Source organism: Odocoileus virginianus, chromosome 1, assembly GCF_023699985.2.
Source record: "Odocoileus virginianus isolate 20LAN1187 ecotype Illinois chromosome 1, Ovbor_1.2, whole genome shotgun sequence".
Classification (NCBI taxonomy): Eukaryota; Metazoa; Chordata; class Mammalia; order Artiodactyla; family Cervidae; genus Odocoileus; species Odocoileus virginianus.
In genome coordinates, this window is record NC_069674.1 from 55,674,928 (window position 1) to 55,693,275 (window position 18,348).

The 18,348-nt window shown below is 41.4% G+C and overlaps 1 protein-coding gene across 7 annotated transcripts in view; it reads right to left on the reverse strand.

The window, feature by feature from the left end:
• Nucleotides 1-1,345: 1,345 nt before the first annotated feature.
• ELMO1 (engulfment and cell motility 1) overlaps nucleotides 1,346-18,348 on the reverse strand; it is a 573,189-nt gene continuing 556,186 nt past the window's right edge. For all 7 annotated transcript variants that reach the window (XM_070468476.1, XM_070468480.1, XM_070468477.1 and 4 more), the window contains 3 exons: nucleotides 17,666-17,748; nucleotides 7,776-7,853; nucleotides 1,346-2,755 (listed from right to left, as the gene is read on the reverse strand). In XM_070468476.1, coding sequence (XP_070324577.1) covers nucleotides 2,555-2,755; nucleotides 7,776-7,853; nucleotides 17,666-17,748 — 362 coding nt within the window. In that variant the 3' untranslated portion in view covers nucleotides 1,346-2,554. The remainder of the gene's footprint in view (nucleotides 2,756-7,775; nucleotides 7,854-17,665; nucleotides 17,749-18,348) is intronic.

The window sequence follows — 18,348 nt, forward strand, 5'->3', positions numbered from 1 at the left end:
CACAAAATGAAGGAATGAGGTCATACTCTCAGGATCTCACTAGTCCTTGAAAGGCGGGTCTACAAGGTGGAAGAATGCTCTTCTTAATAGCCATGAAAGAGTTAGTTTCTATTTAATGCACCAAAGCAAGAGCAACAAAAGAGAGAAGGGCTTGTTCTTCCCAGCAAGACTCCCGAGATCTCAGGTATCTTGGTCCAAAAAATTCCCTTTTTCATCAATGAAGTCTGGTAACTCCTAAGTAACAAATGGTCTGACTCTGTCTCCTTTCATTTACCTACCATTTATCATTTTATCAGGCTGATGGGTAAATCTATAAATGCTCCTGACGTGAAGGACACTGTGTTAATATCATCAAAACTTAATGTAAAGGAAGCTTCAACCTGACACTCAGGCATGAGTGCATTGATGGGAAGCATAATTACTTGGGAATTGCTATGGATCATAAAGGAAATTTTTTTTCCTGTAATTTATGGAGGGTTCATATCATCTCAACTCAGGTTAGCCTGTAATTGCACATCTTGGTGACAATAATGAGCAGTGACCTGAAGGCATCTAACAACTCTGCCGTGAGTCAAGAGTGGCTTGTGCTGTGAATTCCACATCATTTGGACCTTCCTGACATTTCTTCCAGCTGTTGGAGTTTATGATACAGATATGCCTCCAATGGAAATAACCTCAGAAAAATCCTTTGCTGGGCTCTGACCCATATTTCATTAATTCATGGTTAGATTTATCTAGTTCTGGCTTGATTTATTTCTGGTCTGTGGTCTGCATTCTTTTCCATTGCTAAATCTGTGCCTTCAAAATATGGTCCGTTTCATTTGGTCAGTTTTATAAATTATATAATGGTAAGTAAGAAAAAATAAAAGATAAAGTCACAGTCAGGAGGTAATAGTGTAAAATGAATAGATTATAAATATATATATTTTAATTTTTTTTAATATCTGTTTTTTAAAAGTAATTAATATGATCACTATACAGCATGTGGGATCTTAGTTCCCTGACCAGGGATCAAACCCATGCCCCTGCAGTGGAAGCACAGTCTTAACCACTAAACCACCAGGGAAGTCCCTCCATTATATTTTTACGAAGTGGGTCTGATTTTCTAGCTGACTTGAGATGGTCTTCTTAGAAGTATCACTTTTTACTGATGCTCACAGCCTATGGTGATCCAGCGAAGGTCAAGAGTCCCCAAAGCCAGTGCTTCTCAAACTTTAATATGCATGAGCATCACCTGATTTTTCAAGGTTGGGGTGAGGTTTAGATTCTGCAGTTTCAAGAAGCTCTCAGTGATGCTGATGACTGAGCAGCAAGAACCTAAATTACCAAATCAAAACAACAGCTCTCCAACTCATCACAATTAATTTTATTCCACAGCATGTTTAGGGGAATGTTATTCTCAGGAAGATGTTTAGGACTCAAATAATTAAACAAAAAAAAAAAAACCTGGAAAGTACACACATTTATGTATCTCTTCTTTTCATTAAATATATATCTGTTTGGCAAAAAATGTTAGACTCTTTTATACAAAAACAAAGCAAAAAAAAAAAAAAAAAAACCAACCCCCAAAACCAACAACCCAAACCCTTTGCAAATTGTCAATACCTGTAATAACTACAATGATGTAAACTTGGATGTCTGACAGCTTGACCATCTTGTGGAACCTGTGTTGCAGCAGAACCCCCCCCCAGACCCTTAGATAGCAACTGCCTGTCATCGAGGCTTTTAGATTTAGTACATTAGAGATGAAGCAGGACAACTGAGTTCAGCATTGTGCTTTAGCTAAGGGGCTGGAGGAGTGTGTGGCAATGAGGAAGGCAGGTCAGGGCTGGAGCAGGGAGAAGAAACCCAAGACTAGCTGAGAGACAGGAAGGGTGGTCACAGCCACAGGGCAGACGTGATGTGGCCACGGGACCCTCAGATTGTGTCTGGTGACCCAACGCTTGTGAGAACTAGGATGAGGCAACCGCTGCTGCTCTTGGAACCAGAGAGGAACCAGGCAGGCAGAGGCCAGGATGGGAAAAGGAGGGCATTTAGAAGCAGATTTCAATTCACATGGAACTGGTGGTGTGAGCAGACCCTAGAGAGAACGGGAACAAGGGGTGGTGTTTGTCTTCTCAAGTGGCTAGACCGTTTCCGGTTCTTCCAGACCCAGAGCTTGGGACACACCTCTGTGTCTGGCTGCAGATTGGGAGGAGGTCTGGGCCACTGACTTGCAGCCTTTAGGAGGGGAGGACTTGCCTGCTGGAATGAAGATGGAAGGGCCCTTTGGCTCTCTCATTGGCGGTGGATTTTGCTTTTCTCCCACCTTCGACTGCAGCGACGGGAGGTGACCTAAAGCAATGGAGTCTAGAAACAGAATCAGGGTGATGAGCAGGATGCCAGGGAGGGGCAGAAAAATGCCAGAGTTAGAGGAGGCGAGGCCAAAGGAAGTGTGGACCCACAGCGTCCCTTGACCACAGTGGATTCCACAGTGTGGGCGCCTTTTCATTCTTCTCTCCTATTAGCTAAATCTTCCAGTTTTGGAGGGGGGTGCATCTGGGCCCAGGGTGCTTCAATTACAGTCATAGACGAAGTCATAGTTGCTGGGCTCCTTGGGGATGGGTGGAGGCGCGTCAGGGATCTGAATGTTTTCCAGGTCCAGGAGGCGGAGCTTGATTTCCATGCTAAGCAGCGTGTCCAAGTCATTCCGTGTCAGGTCACTCATCATGTCTTTCCCCAGCAGCGCATTCAGCCCATCTGTCCAGATACAGTACTGGGGAGAAAGAAGATGACAATGAGAACGACTGATGACAATTACAAGAGGAATAACAATTGCTAACACCGACTGATCACTCAGCAAGGGCTGGGCTCTGTGCTAAGGGCTTTGCCTACATCATCATCTGATAGCACCTCTATAAAGTTGACACTTCTGTTAGCATCTCTGTTTTACAGATGAGGGAACTGAGACAATGAGAAATTAAGTCACTTGGTAGTATGTGGAGTAGGTGGGATTTGAACTTATGCAATCTGCCTCCATTGTCTGCACTCTTCTGTACAAACAATGCCTCCCTGCATAGCAGCAGCAGGATTTGAGTTTTTTCTGCCTGTGCAATAGAATATCTCTAACATCCCACCAGTGAATCAAAGAGTTAAAGGTATTGGTAGAATATATCCTAACACTCCTGGACTCAACATCAGATCAAACTTGCCACTCTCCTGACTCCAAGCAAAGTTCCTAATCTAGAGCTAATATCTGACTATCCTGTTTGATTCCTGCACTCAAAATGACAGCCGAACCCCACTGGGGCTAATGGTGGTCCCACCTTTGTATTTCTTAGCAAAAGATTTAGGAATAGCTCAGTGCTGCCCAAGGTCTGGTAGACAAAATGGCTAAAATTATTGGGTGATCTTAATGGAAAGTGGCTTAGCTGCCAGTCTACAGACCTCTTCTGCCTGGGTTTCTGGTTTCTAAGGGTTTTCTCCTCCAGGTCTTTGGAGTCTGGTCCTTGGGGACATCACCTGTTTTGGAAAGCACTCCATAGTACCCTGCTGAGAATTTGGTTCTTCCCCTCTCATTAAAAATTAATCATGCCCTTTGCTTCTCCAGTAGGCTATGAACTATGCTTCATTTATCTGAGGACCTGCCTTGCTCTTGTTAGCTTCCCTTCAGAGGCTCAAATCCTGCCCTGATCTGGTATTAAAGCCATAATACCTGGGGAAGCACTAGCCTCTGCTACCAGCATCAGAAAACTGCCTGCATTCTGGATATTGTGCTTGGTTCACCTTTTAGGATGTCCCAGTCCTATACAGGACTTCTTTGATAGCAATTTCACTGCTCTTCCTGTAGGACTGGTCTTCCTTCTAGAATGTGTTCTAGATTCCTTTCTTGCCTTTACTGGGTCAAGTTGCAATTCCAGACCCTACTTGGCTTGTCCTTTGCCCTGTGGTTACCTGGGCTATGTTCTAGAATATGATAGCAGATCTCAACATAAAAGCACTACAAGATGGCAAGCACTATACAGATCTTAAGTCACAATGATGGCTTAGAAATCTACCCTGATGCACACTGGTGGTGCCCCTTGTTAAGCCAAGGAGTGTACCATGGGTGTGTTATTAAGTCTGAGCAGGGCAGTCGTGAACTGGAGAGCTTCAGTTCAGCCTTGACTATGGGATCTCAGGCAGAGCACTTAACCCATCTAAATATCAGCTGAGGACTAAGGGGTTTCTGGAAGTATTAGTGATCTAGTGAATACCTTAGATAGATTCTGCTGCTGCTGCTAAGTCACTTCAGTCGTGTCCGACTTTGTGTGACCCCATAGACGTCAGCCCACCAGGCTCCCCCGTCCCTGGGATTCTCCAGGCAAGAACAGTGGAGTGGGTTGCCATTTCCTTCTCCTAGATAGATTCTAGACACATCTAAACGTGTCTTTCTTCATAAATAATCTTGATAAAAATAGATACCTAGGTCCTACTCTGTAGATCTTGATCTTATAAATCTTAGGTCAGGAAGTTTTATTTAGAAAAGCTTCCAGCTAATTCTGACGTATCTCCATTTAGAAGCACCACTGAACCCCATGCTCTTTAAGGCCCCTTCCTATTTAGACACTGTTTCATGTAAATCCCTAAGTGCTGGGGCTGCCACTCTTTGTACACAGCCTTCCCAGTCCTGGCTAGCTCCTAGGACAGATTAATTTAACCCACAAGAACACTTCTGTGGTGCTTTTCTTTTGAGAAGCAGCAAGCTCAGAAAACTTTTTAAAAAAGCATCACGATCAATAAACAAAAATGTAGTACTGAATCTGAGTTGGAAATTTCAATATAAATTTATGATGGATTTTGTCTTTTAAAAACATAACTCCAAGCTCTGTCTCCAAAAATGCCTAAAAATAATCACCAACCCAGTAGTAACAGGCATTGAATGTCCAGATTCTGGTTGCTAAATAACAAAAGGAGTCAAAACTCCATAGAGAAAAGGCAGGAAATGCACAAGAAGAATCTGGAGTATCTTGTCATGCCAGGATGCCTGAAAGCTGTCAGAGTCATCTGTCAATAGGACTAAGAAGCCAACCAGAAGGTATTCCTACTTTCTCTGTAGTTGTTCAGTCGCTCAGTCATGTCCGACTCTGTGCCATCCCATGGACTGCAGCATGCTAGGCTTCCATGTTCTTCAGTGTCTCCTGGAGTTTGTGAAAACTCATGTCCATTGAGTCAATGATGCCATCCAACCATCTCATCCTGTTGCCCCTTTCTTCTCCTGCCCTCAATCTTTTCCAGTGAGTCAGCTCTTCACATCAGGTCACCAGAGTATTGAAGCTTCAGTGTCAGTCCTTCCACTGAATACTCAGGGATGATTTCCTTTAGGATTGACTGATTTGCTCTCCTTGCAGTCCAAGGGACTCTCAAGCGTCTTTTCCAACACCACAGTTCAAAAGCATCAATTCTTTAGCACTCAGCCTTCTTCACAGTTCAACTCTCACATTCATACATGACTACTGGAAAAACCATAGCTTTGACTATACAGACCTTTGTTGGCAAGGTGATGTCTCTGCTTTTTAATACACTGTCTGGCTTTGTCACAGATTTTCTTCCAAGGAACAAGTGTCTTTTAATTTCATGGCTTTAGTTAACCATCCACAGTGATTTTAGAGACAAAGAAAATAAAGTCCGTCACTGTTTCCATTTTCTACTCCCATCTATTTGCCATCAAGTGATGGGGCCAGATCGACTTTCTCGAGATAAGATAATCTGGGCACTGATAATGGCAATAATGGTAACCTATTAAAATATAGGGCTTCTCAGGTGGCACTAGTGGTAAAGAACTCGTCTACCAATGCAGGAGACATAAAAGACATGGGTTCAATCCCTGGGTTGGGAAGATCCCCTGGAGGAAGGCATGGCAACTCACACCAGTATTCTCGCCTAGAGAATCCCATGGACAGAGAAGCCTGACAAGTTACAGTCCATCGGGTCTTTAGAGATGCACAAGGGGAATATTTACAAATAAAATGACGATATCTGGATGAGCTTTGAAAATAATCTGGGGTATGGAAGCTGGGTGTGGGTGGGCGAATAGGGGAAACCTCATTGGCTGTGAGTTGATAATTGCTGAAGCTAGGGGATGGACACTGGCAAGAAGTTCTGAGTCCAGGTCCTGCTTTCTTCCTTCCAAGCCACGCAGGACGGGGCTCAGATTGAAGGTGTTTCTGGAACAAGATCCCCATGGTTTAAATTCAGGTTCTATCACTTACTACTTGTTTGATCTGGGAAATGTTTCTTAAGTTCTCTGTGGCTCATTACTTTTTTTAAATAAAATGGAAATAACATTAGCTTGTTTCTTTTACAGTTACAGAATGAAGGTTGAGGGAGGTGAGGCACACAAAGCATTGAGTGGTGCCTGGCTCAGAGTATTCCAGTTATAATTACTATTGTCTTTACTACTGTTGAGGTAGTCAATGTTGGGAGGCTCCTCTCTCCTCCTTTGATCAATGAGGATATCTGTAATAGAACTTTCTGCTTTATGGAGCAATTATGCAAATAAAATGAGGTAATAGATATGAAAGTGGTCTGAAGAAATTAAAAGTATTCACAAGTGCATGGCATTTTCCTCCTCACTGCATCAATAAAAAGTGGCAGATATGAATAAAAATTTGGCAGTCTCACAGCATTTATCCTTATCTGGAATTAATGTACACTGGGCAAAACAGCCTTGTATAGATTTAAATAGCATCCACAGTTCTACTATTTTAAGTGGTTTCCTATATATCTGTATATATCTTGAATATGGTGGCCTGTGTACAACCACAATTTTATTTAAAAAGAGAAATGGTAGGACACGGTATCTATTTTCAAGAAGATGAAGACAAAGTCATTCCCTTCCATGAACTAAATGTCAAGTAACACAGAATTATATTTAAGCACCACTTTAAATGCAGGATTTGCATCTAATCTTTCTTCTCTTTTTGGGATGTACAATTTTATTCAAAAGCTTCAAACCAGTAAAAAACAAAAACAAATACAGAATAACTTCTAAATGAGTTAAGTCTCCCTAGGGAAATGGGGAACAAAATTCAAGTTCTATTAAAATGTTCCTTCCTTTCTAAAAGCTTTTTATGATACCACATGTAAAACAAAAATTTGAATGGTATCATCTAAAAATAAGAGTTTCAAGCATGATGTTAGGTTTTAGTTTACAAGAGAAAAAGTTAAATCAGCCATAGCTGCTACTTCATCTTACAAATGCATTTTCCTAGATTTATGCTAAATATTTTAAATATAGCTGACAGTGTGCTTCGAGAAGAGAAACAAATTATACATATAACAAGATGTCAAAAAGGAATAAAAGCATCTCAAAAAAAAAAATTCCAACAGCAGAGACAGTCCTAAACCTCTTAAAATAACTTAAACATGGTAAAAAATCTAGTTCTTAAACATTTTAGAGAATTGAGACAAATTTATCATGGGAAAATTTTGACCAAAACCTAAATATTCAATAAAAACCAAGCAATAGCTAAGGATGATACTTTTTCTGTAACAGTTACGTCCTTCCTATGAAGGATTCATACCTTCTTCTTTACCATAAAATCTTGATTAAGCTAAGAAGAAGTTGAATCTGTTTTAATTTGCAGTTTTTTGAGAGATTTTCATTCTATTCCAAGTCAACAAAATGTGCCTTTGCTCATAATTCTTCTCAGGTAGACTTTAAAAAAAAAATTCTTTCCAGTATTTTTTTTATCTGCTGTTTTTCTCAAGAAAATATGACATTCTCTCATAAATTAACCCCTGGAGACCTTTACCTCATGCTTGTCAGGAGCTATGAAGTTCAGTTGGCAGTTTGAGTCATACAAGATCGAGAAAGCAAGTTCAAGAACCTCCTGCAAGAGATTAGAGAAAACACCACATTGAAGACAATTTGCACGTTTTGTTTTCCAGTTATAAATGGCTGCAGATTGAACATGGAATAGTGCCTATAGTGGGTCCAGGCAAGTGGAGCAGTATTGAGGCTGATGGGAAGAAGGATGATATTTTTCAAGATTCACAACACATTTCCTTCTCTCTGTTCATGGGAGGTCTGTATGAACCAATTCGTTTAATTCTCAAGACAGTGCATTGAACAAGTGTTATCATTCCTCTTTTATGGGAAGGAGCTCAGAGAGGTTAAGTGAGCTGTCCAAGGCCACACAGCCCCAAAACTGTGCTACTTTCCTATCTTCAGCATCTCCCTCCCAGGGAGACCATGGAAAGCAGTAAACTCTTTGACAATCAGCAACATTATTGGCTGCTCTATCTTCTGTCATTTGCAAAAAGACAGATATTCATAGAGGGTATAAACTTCCTAAAACATGGAAGCTACATAGGAGGTAATGAGGCTTCTGGATGAATCCACTATCTTTAGGTAGTATGCCTGCCCTTTGATCTCTAAACTACTGTAGAACAAAGGCTATACCAAACCTAGTTTTATCCTATAGTGGCTGTAGGCTATAAAGGAGAGTATGGGCCCAAGTGGCAGGATAGCTGGATTCATTCATTGGTGAATGTCTCTTCATTCGAGTGCCTGGGTTCATTCACAGTACAGACTGTGAGACAGACCCAAAGGGCCAAGGACTAAGTGACGCTGTTATTCCATTGTAGCTGGATGACCTTGGCTGAGACACTCAGTGTTGTACCTAATACATACGTTAAAATATACTTCTCAAATTGTACACATTATGCAATAATGGATATAATGATTATTCGACTGGATTGAGCAGTCAGCAGGTACAGTCTTTGGAAGATGAGAGTCACTGCACATCTCAGCACGCTGTTTTGTGTTTGTGTGTGTGTGTTAGTTGCTCAGTCATGTCCAACTCTTTGTGACCCCATGGACTGTAGCCCACCAGGTTCCTCTATCCATGGAATTCTTCTGGCAAGAATACTGGAGTGGGTAGCCATTTCCTTCTCCAGGGGATCATCCTGATCCAGGGATCGAACTTGCATCTCCTGTGTCTTCTCCATTGCAGGCAGATTCCTTACCATCTGAGCCTCGAGGGAGGCCCCTCTCGACACCCTAACAACTCCTAATTTGGAGGAGAGAGCCAAGTGAGTCCATATCGATGCTCTGCATCACTACACACACATGTGCTAGCCTACCTTCTATCTCTGTGTCTATGAGGCACCGCTGATGACTGCCCCTTTCCCTCATGGTATGATCTGGGAGCTGCATTCTCAGTAACCACCCACAAGCATTCTCTCTTAGGGAGGTAGATCTCTCCACATCATTCTCTACCTCAACATCTGTGAGAAGATTTGTCTTTGGCCAGTAACTCACAGCAAGGATGCTCCAGAAAGAAGATGGAAGGCAGAAAGATGAGATCACTGCTGCTAGATTTCAGAATTCCAGATGAGAAAGAATTCTCCCAAACAGACTCCAAAGGCTTAGCATTAGGTGGATGCCTCTCCTGACACAGTCAGCCATCAGGCTATTTGTGGCTCTCATGAATTCTTTGTTTGGCTCGTCTCTAGTTGTCCCCTCACTAAGGGAAAGCAGCTTTTGTTCTGAGCGCAGACCTACCAGCATCTCATCCTCTTAGGGTATCCTCACTCCACCAGAAATAGAAACAAGTGAAGGAAAAACTGCTGAGTCACAGACCAGGATCTATTCTGCAAGACTACCCACTCTGAATTTTTCATTCTTTTCTTCCTTAGGATTCTATTCAAGCCTGCCCAGTAAAGATCAATAAAAATGGAAAAGAGTTCACCAACAAACAAAAACAATTTCCCCATAAGTTTAGCATCTCTTTCGGGTCTTTTAGTACATAACGAAAATGGTCATGGGTCCTAGCAGTGGTACCATAATTGGTGTCATCCTTTTAAAAAAAAGCCTGTAAGGCAGTCCATACTAAGAACAAGCCATCCCACTTTTGGAGTTACTCCTAAAAAAATTCAAAAGGAAGCAAAACTGTATATACTATAATCTGTAAGAACGTAATAGAAGAGAGACAGAACTTTGTGCTCAATCATGTCCAACTCTGTGACCCCATGCCCTGTAGCCTGCTAAGCTTCTCACTCCATGGGATTTTTCAGGCAAGAATGATGGAGTGGGTTGCCACTTCCTTCTCCAGGGGATCATTCCATCCTAGGGATTGAACCTGGGTCTCGGTTGCAGGTGGTCTCCCGCATTGCAGGTGTATTCTTTACCAACTGAGCCACTAATGAAGCCCTAAGAATGTAATACAAGGAACTAAATAAATGTCCTCCCTTCTTTGGTAAAACATTAAATAAAGAAATCACAGATTAGCAACCCTGCAAAATATATGCTGCTAGGCATTAAGTATAATTACAAACATTCGATTTTAAGTGGAAAAACAAACAAGAGAAATGAACATTATTTACATACTGATCACAACTAGGAACAATGTCTAGCTGTTGTTGGAGACTGGAACCAAACATGTGAAATGAAAATAATTATGTTAAGATGCTGGGATCATAGGTAATTATTTTCTTTTAAAAAACTGAAAACATTTTTCAACAAAATGTTAAACTCTAATCTCATAAAATCATAAAAACTGTTCTTAGATGAGAAACATTGATATAGGTGATGATTTCTTTACTAATCTTAGTGTCATCTCTGGAAAAACTCTGACTTGTACTTAGGAGACTGGAGAGAAAGGAGAGGAGGGGCTTTGCTTCTGGACACCCAGTCAGTACATCACAGCAGCACCAGGTGACCTTCAGACGTCAACAAGAAAAGGTGAAACTGACAAGGGATTTCTGACTGATGCTAGACCATGCCTGCTGCTCTGCTTAGGGCAGGCACATAGCTAATCATCCCCTTGCTTATGACAGCAGGTGTGAGCATCAGCAGAGCTCAGACGTGGCCTCTTGACTAGGTGCTGAAGTCACTTGAGACCAGAGTGTCAGTGTGGTTGTCCTTTGTGACACTTCCTCTTCCACAGGGCATGGAGCGGGAAGAAAAAGGAGGGAGGCTGCCAACTTTAGGTTTTGCCCTTTAAGGCATTTACCAGCGAGGACGTGAATGAGAGGCACCGTCATGACCTAGATTTCTGATAAACACAGGCAGGAAATAGGAAATTCGTGAGCATGTCAATCCCCACTTTAATTTCACCAAAGCTGCCTGGGAGGGGTTGGAGGAATTACTTCTCTGAGTCGCACGCCTGCGTTGAAGGCTGCTATCACTTATAATGAGTTTTACTGACGTCCCCAGCTGGCTGTCATTGAGGCTCTGGTGGAGGTCAGCTCTCCAGCACTCCGGGCAGACAGGCTGCAGAGCTGGCAGCGGCGGCCTCTCGGGCCAGCACTCTAGGCGCGGCCACCTGTCCAGACTGTCTGTAGGGGAGAGAGGTGCCAGGAGGCGGTGGAGTAGGCGGCTGTGGATCTGGGGCAGCGTGCCCCGCAGGCGCTGCTTGTCACACACCGCAACACTCTCTTAGACATCTGATGCTCTGCGGTTTTGCTACTTACTACCTAAGGTCTTTTATTCACTCTGGATCTAAGTCAGTGAAAAATCATGTCCAGGAGTAGCTTATTTCCATCCTCTGTCTCACTAATGCATACGTCCTCCCCTCACATGTGGAGGAAGGCCTGGGATAAGTGAGTTCTGTGGCTGGAGGATACAGGAGGAACTCACCCTATGACCTCTGACTCCACTCTCAGCCTTCTGGCCCTGGGTCTAGCAACAAGGCATACAGGGTCAGGGGATGCTTAGAGAAATTCTAGGCATAATGGTGTCTTGGTTTGGGGATTTCCACCTTCCAGGTCACGTGATGGGCTGGCGGAATATGAGAGTAGAGTTTTCTACAACATAATTTCACTGTAAAGTGTTGGTTGCCACTCCTTACATTATTTTGGAGTGACTTGTCTCATTTGGCCATCTCACTGGCACTCACTTTAACTATGTTGCATCTATCCAGGTTATCCTGAGGGCAAACCATTTCAATTACAGATGTAGCTATAACTTGGCGTGTGTTTGTGCTAAACATGGCCAGAGAAATAGTAGATTTCATAGCTATAAACACTGCAGCTCATCTATATACCTATGAGTTCGACTTTCTATTTTAGAAGGCAAAATCAGTCATTCATATATTACATGAATCTTGGGATGAATCGTGAGAGAATTGTGCCTTCTGTAAAGTAGCTTTATGTCTGGGCCCCGTCTAAGCATTATTAGTCAATAATAATAATAATAATAATAATCTAAGCATTATTAGCCAATAGTTCTCCAACCCATTTTCGTCCCTGTCCCCACCAATCCTACACTGTGAATTCAATGTTTCTCAGTCAGAGGATGTTCATCAGATGTCAAAAATCCCCATGCACCTTTCATATATTGTTTCCTCTTCTAGAAGGTCTTCCCCTCTCTTCTTTTCAAAACCCAGCTCAGACATCACTTCCTCCATGAGTCTTCTCAAAATCCCAGGCTCCTCTTGTTTTTAAATATACTGGGATATAGGCACCATTGGATTATAATAGCATGTGGATTAATCTTAAATTAATATGTTAAATCTTGTATCTCCTCTAGACACAAAATATCAGGGGCCAGGTCATATTTATCTTTGGATTCCTAGCACCCGGCACAGGTCTGATATAAAGAAAATACTCAATATAGTGTGAGTATGAATGATGAATGAAGTAACTCTGAATAAAAGGTTTTTTGCTTAAAGATCAGGATTTTCAAGTCAATATTAGAACATCAGCTTCTAATATAATCTGCTTCTTATTTTAGGTACATGAATCATACTGGAAAAATAAATCCGGGCTCTGGGCATGGTGAAATGGAAGCATCTCTCAGGTCAAACATATTCCTATCCCTTTCGCTGATATCTGGTTAGATTTTCCCTCTGGTGATTGCATGCTAACTATTTAACTCCTAAAGCCCAAGGCAGTGGGATAAGTACCAGGATTGCCCACTTTCAAAAATACAGTAACAAATCAACTTTATTTTATGAATCACAGAGTTTGAATTTAGAATCCTTAATCCTTAAAAGTCAAATTCTTCCAATTCAATTTCCATTCACCCATGAAAATTCTTTTCAAGTATCAGGAATTTCCTACCCTCTCTGTGAAGAAGCCAATACTTTCTGTGTCCACAGAAATTTGTCTGTTGCACCAACTTCTTTTAAACAAGTTAGACTCAGCTCCAGGAGGACAGGGCCGTATCTGCCTGTGCATCACTGTGCCTATAGCCCATCCTATCTCAAGTGCTCTAATGCTGACCGAGTGAAGGACTCTATGAAAAAAGACCTCTGCCTCAAGGGAAAGGATCAGTCCCTTTCCTTTATCTATTTCTAGGACCTTGGACTGTGCCTGACATGTCAGCTGTTGAATGGGCAAGAAGTACCACCAGTTCCCAACAGATCCGAAAGTCTAGTTTGCCCTGCTCATAATTAAGCTAGTGAAGAGTCCTGGGGCATGAAATGTCAGAATCTACTGTCTAGCTGGGAAAGCTTTAGAGCCAGCAGCAGGCCTTGGTTGCTGCCCACTGCCATGCACTGCCAGACCTCCTGTGGACACACTTTGGCCAACCCTCCTTTTTCCATCTTATCCCATCTCATCCTCCACTGCCCGCTTCTTTTGCCTTCAGTCCTTCCCAGCATCAGAAGATATGGTTGGATAGCATCACCGACTCAATGGTCAGGAATCTGAGCAAACTCTGAGAGACAGTGGAAGACAGGAACTAGTGACTGAATGACAACTCCCCTTTCCTATCCAGAAGTCCCCGAGGTAGGGAGGAGCAGGCCTCTGGATCACTGGGGAAGGGGTGTGAGTGGGTTGAAGAAATAAATTATTAGAATTTGGGGTTTCCTTTCTGCTTTCTGACATTTTTCTTGATGCATCAGATATATGAATACTATTAATATTAAAGACAAATTATTTTCATATGTATACAAAGGAAAGAGCCAGGCTAGCAGGGCTACCAGTACCTCTCTCAGCCCTCTAGGCTAGCAAATTCCAGAAAGTAGCCTTCATTTGAAGTCTTATCTATGGGTTTACAGCAGTATGTCCCATTTATCAATCCATTCTTCCATCATCCATCCACCTCTCCATCCATCCATTCATCTATCATTCATTCATTTGCCCACTTGCCCAGTTTTCTATAAGTATCATCACAATTTTTAAAAATAAGGTTGGAAAAGTCATTCACTCAGTTTGTTTTGTTGGTCTCCTCTAAAGGGAGAGGAATCTGAAACAAGAAGGCCAAAATCAGCCACATCCATCCTAGGCTCAAATGAGCTCATCTCCATACCTGTTTTGATATTGATAGCTTGTATCTCATTTCATTTTCTTTTGGTTAGTCAAGCTAGAAATTTCAATTTCATTTATATTCTCCAAGGATCAAGTTTTGCTTTTGTTGATTTTTCTCTACTATTTTCCTGTTTTCAATTTCATTGACCTCTAATATTTATTATTTCTTTTCTTCTGTTTTCTTTAGGTTTAAATTGCTCTTCTTTCTCTAGTTTCCTAAGGTGGAAACTTCACTGGTTTTAGACCTTTCCTCTTTCCTAATATATGCATTTAATGCTATACATTTCCCTTTCATCATAACCCACCCATTTTGGTAAGTTATATTTTCATTCTACTTAGTTTAAAAAATTTTGTTATTTCTGTTTAGACTACCTCTTTGACCTGTGGTTATTTGGAAGTGTGTGCTGAAATTTCCGAACATTTTGGGGATTTTCCACCCATCTTTCTGTCATTGATTTCTAGTCTAATTCCATTGTGAATTAGAATTAGTTTGTATCATTCTTACTCTTCTACATTTTTAAAGATGTATTTTATGACCCAGAATGTGGTCTAACTTGGTGAATGTTTCTTGTGAGCTTGAGAAAAACATATATTGTGCTGTTGAGTAGATTTTCTATTAATGTTAATTGGATCAAGTTGACTGATGGTGCTGTTCAGGTCATCAATATCCTTATTGATTTTCTGCTCACTTGATCTATCAATTACTGACAGAGGTTTACTGAAGTCTCCAGGATAATCATGGATTTGTGAATTTCTTCTTTCAGTTCTCTCAGTTTGCCTCATGCATTTTGATCTTTGTTCATCCCATTACTCTCACCTATCTTAGTTTTTATATTTAAGTGGGTTTCTCATAGGAAAATATATATTTAGTCTTGCTTCTTATCTATTCAAATAATCCCTGTCTTTTAATTGGTGTATTTAGATCATCGACATTTAAAATGACTATTGACAAAGTTAGATTATGCCTGCCAAACTTGTAACTCTTTTCATTTGTTGCATTTGTTCTTTATTTTTTATTTTCTCCTTTTTTTTTAAACCTTATCCTGTTTTGAGTATCCTTACTTCTCCCTCCTGCACATTTTGACTTTTCTGTCATTCATTTCACTTATCCATATGCCATAGATATAACACATTGTAAAATTATTATTTTAAGCAAAAAGTTACCTTTTAGATTAATTAATAAGAAAAAAAAATACTTTTCTTTTACCTTCACATATTCCTTCCCTAATAGTCTTCCATTCTTTATGTAGATTCAAGTTCCTATCCTACAGAATTTCCTTTCTGGCTGAAGAATTTCTTGTAGAGTAGGTCTGCTGGTAATGAATTCTCCGGATTTCGCTCCTGAGTAGATCTGGTTGTGAACTCTGGATGTATGTGACTCGATGTATCCAGATCCATGGTGGTGGTCTTCCCCTGCAACACCAATTCTCTTGGTAGTTCCAAGAAAATTGTAGATTTTTACTTTATGCAGTTTCCTCTTACTGTGGGATAGGAGCGACAACTCCTAGGCTCTTTACGTGTTTGAGTTGAATGAGAAGTTCCTTCACAACTGTTTTAAATAATTCTCTGTGCCTACTTAGAGCGCTTGAGTCCTGGCAAGTTGCTTTGCTGCCAACACCACCACCCCTAGCCTTCTTTAGATTACACACTCTTATTGCTGCCAAGCTCCCCAAATTGTGTCCTGGTCAGTTCCAAGTGTTATATAACCACAGGGACCTCAGGTGGAGCTGAGCAGAGCTGGTACTTCCCAAGGCTATACTCCGACATCAGGTGGTCTTGCTGCTGCTGCTAAGTCGCTTCAGTCGTGTTTGACTCTGTGCAACCCCATAGACTGCAGCCCACCAGGCTCCGCTGTCCCTGGGATTCGCCAGGCAAGAACACTGGAGTGGGTTGCCATTTCCTTCTCCAGTGCAGGAAAGTGAAAAGTGAAAGTGAAGTCGCTCAGTCGTGACCGACTCTTTGCGAGCCCATGGACTGCAGCCCACCAGGCTCCTCTGTCCATGGGATTTTCCAGGCAAGAGTGCTGGAGTGGCAGGTGGTCTTGAAGGAAGGCAAATCATGCAGGCTGGGGACTTGCTGCTTTGGTTAAGGAGGCTCTTCTGGAATCTAATGAGCTGTTGGATTCCTGTTTCCCCACATCATGGAGAGGAAGTAAATGCTGTGTAACGAATAACCTATAGACCCTAAGGTATGCCCTTATGTGGCCCAGTGCTTCATATGACGGTACCCTGACAGGCTTGACACGGAAGGAATTCATATGAACTAGAGGTGACTTATACTTAATGTAACTTAAGAAGCGAAACTCTAGTTATCAGTCTCTTTGGCTGTATCCTCTCCTTTATTTTCTTCCTAAATAGTACTTTTGTAGTACTTTTGATTTTCCTTAACCATGGATAGGGTCATCTTATGCAGACATAGATTCACCTTCATCTTACAATGATTGAAATTACAGGGCAGGCATTATTCATGTCAAGCCTGATTGATAAATAGGATATGTATAATGTTTATACTCTTCTTAGATACTGGCACAGGGCAATAAAGAAGCAACCTATCTGATCAATGTGATATTTTTGGTACCAAGGTGTCTGAAGCCTCCAGATCAATCTGATTAATCTTGTTCATATGTGGATACTATGGATCACAAAATGCCAAAAGATAACAAAAATTGCTCCCTGATGGCCCCCTCCAAGGGCAAAGCCTCCAAATTGCGGACAAAGGAAATTCCTCCACCTTTTCAGATAATGCTGTCCCCCACACCTTCTGTTATGGAGTGTAGGCTGTCATGGTGAACAACACGGTGGGAAGGGTGAAAAATACCGCAATGTTAAGAGTGTTCAAGCAATATACACCTTTGGGAAAATTTTCTCCCTTAAGCTGAATTTGAACTGTTTCATAATATTTCCCATGATGCTGAAGAATATTAGGCCTTGAAAATTTTTCTAAGATTTTTGGGAATCATCTGGTCTCTCTTCCATTTCTCAGACTTCTCTGAGACCCCACAGGGGTAACTAAGAAGAAGAAAATGGAAGAGACTGGGGATGAAATGCAGAAGGGAGAATGTGAACATAAGTAGGAGGGTAAGAGGGGCCCAGAGGATGGAGATGAGTGGAAAGACTTGAGAGAAGACTGGTAACATCAGTGAGGGCAATTCCCAGGGCTGTACATGGACAGGAAGTGGGAGAATACAAGACATAGTGGGGCTTCAGCAAGTGATCAGTGAGAGAAAGAGTAAGACTGAGGGATGGAAAAGGAATCAGTGAAGGAAAAGAAACCGAGTTTAAGAGATGTGTAACTGTGTGACACATCTGCACACACACATACACACACACACACACACACACACACACACCCCAACCACACAGGCATAGCTACCAAAGAAGGGCCCACTGTAGTTACTAACTGCATTGTGCAGACAGAACTACTTAGCATAATTTGGAAATCATACCTTATTTTGTTTAAGGGCACCTTTCTCTTTCATATGAGGGCAGTCCTTTCCCGTCACCACAGCTTTGATATCTGCCACCGGCACTGAAATTCATAAGAGAAAATGAAAGTAACTACATCATGTGACAGCATAAGTGTCCATAAAATAGCAAGACTAAGCATCACCGAGTCTGTTGGTACAGCTGCCATTCCCAGACACTATAGCAGGAAGAGAAAAGAGATGAAAAGAGGGAGAAGTCAGGCAGGCTCCAGAACAAGGAACTAAAATATACTCTTAATATTCTGGTAGAAAGCATTCCTGGGGAGAAAAATCTATGTTCATAAGTAGAGTCTGTTTCAAGAAAAGAAATACCTAAAAAAAAAGATGGCACACAACAATAAAAAACCCATCATAGTTGTGTTAAAAGTGATGGCATTAGAAGGAGTAATAATAATAATAATAAGTAATAGTGGTACTGATACTGATTTTATGGAAGACATCTATATGCCAGGAGCAAATGCCAAGTGCTTCATATAGATTGATATCTCTTACTATAGTAGTGACATCACTTTAGTTTCTGAGTTTTGGATAATAAGTGGAAGTAACCCTATCACAAAAAAATCTATCTGAACATAAACCATTCTGAACTCTCACTCTCCAAATTCTCCCTCTTGCCATCTCATTAATTCTCATAACCATTCTGT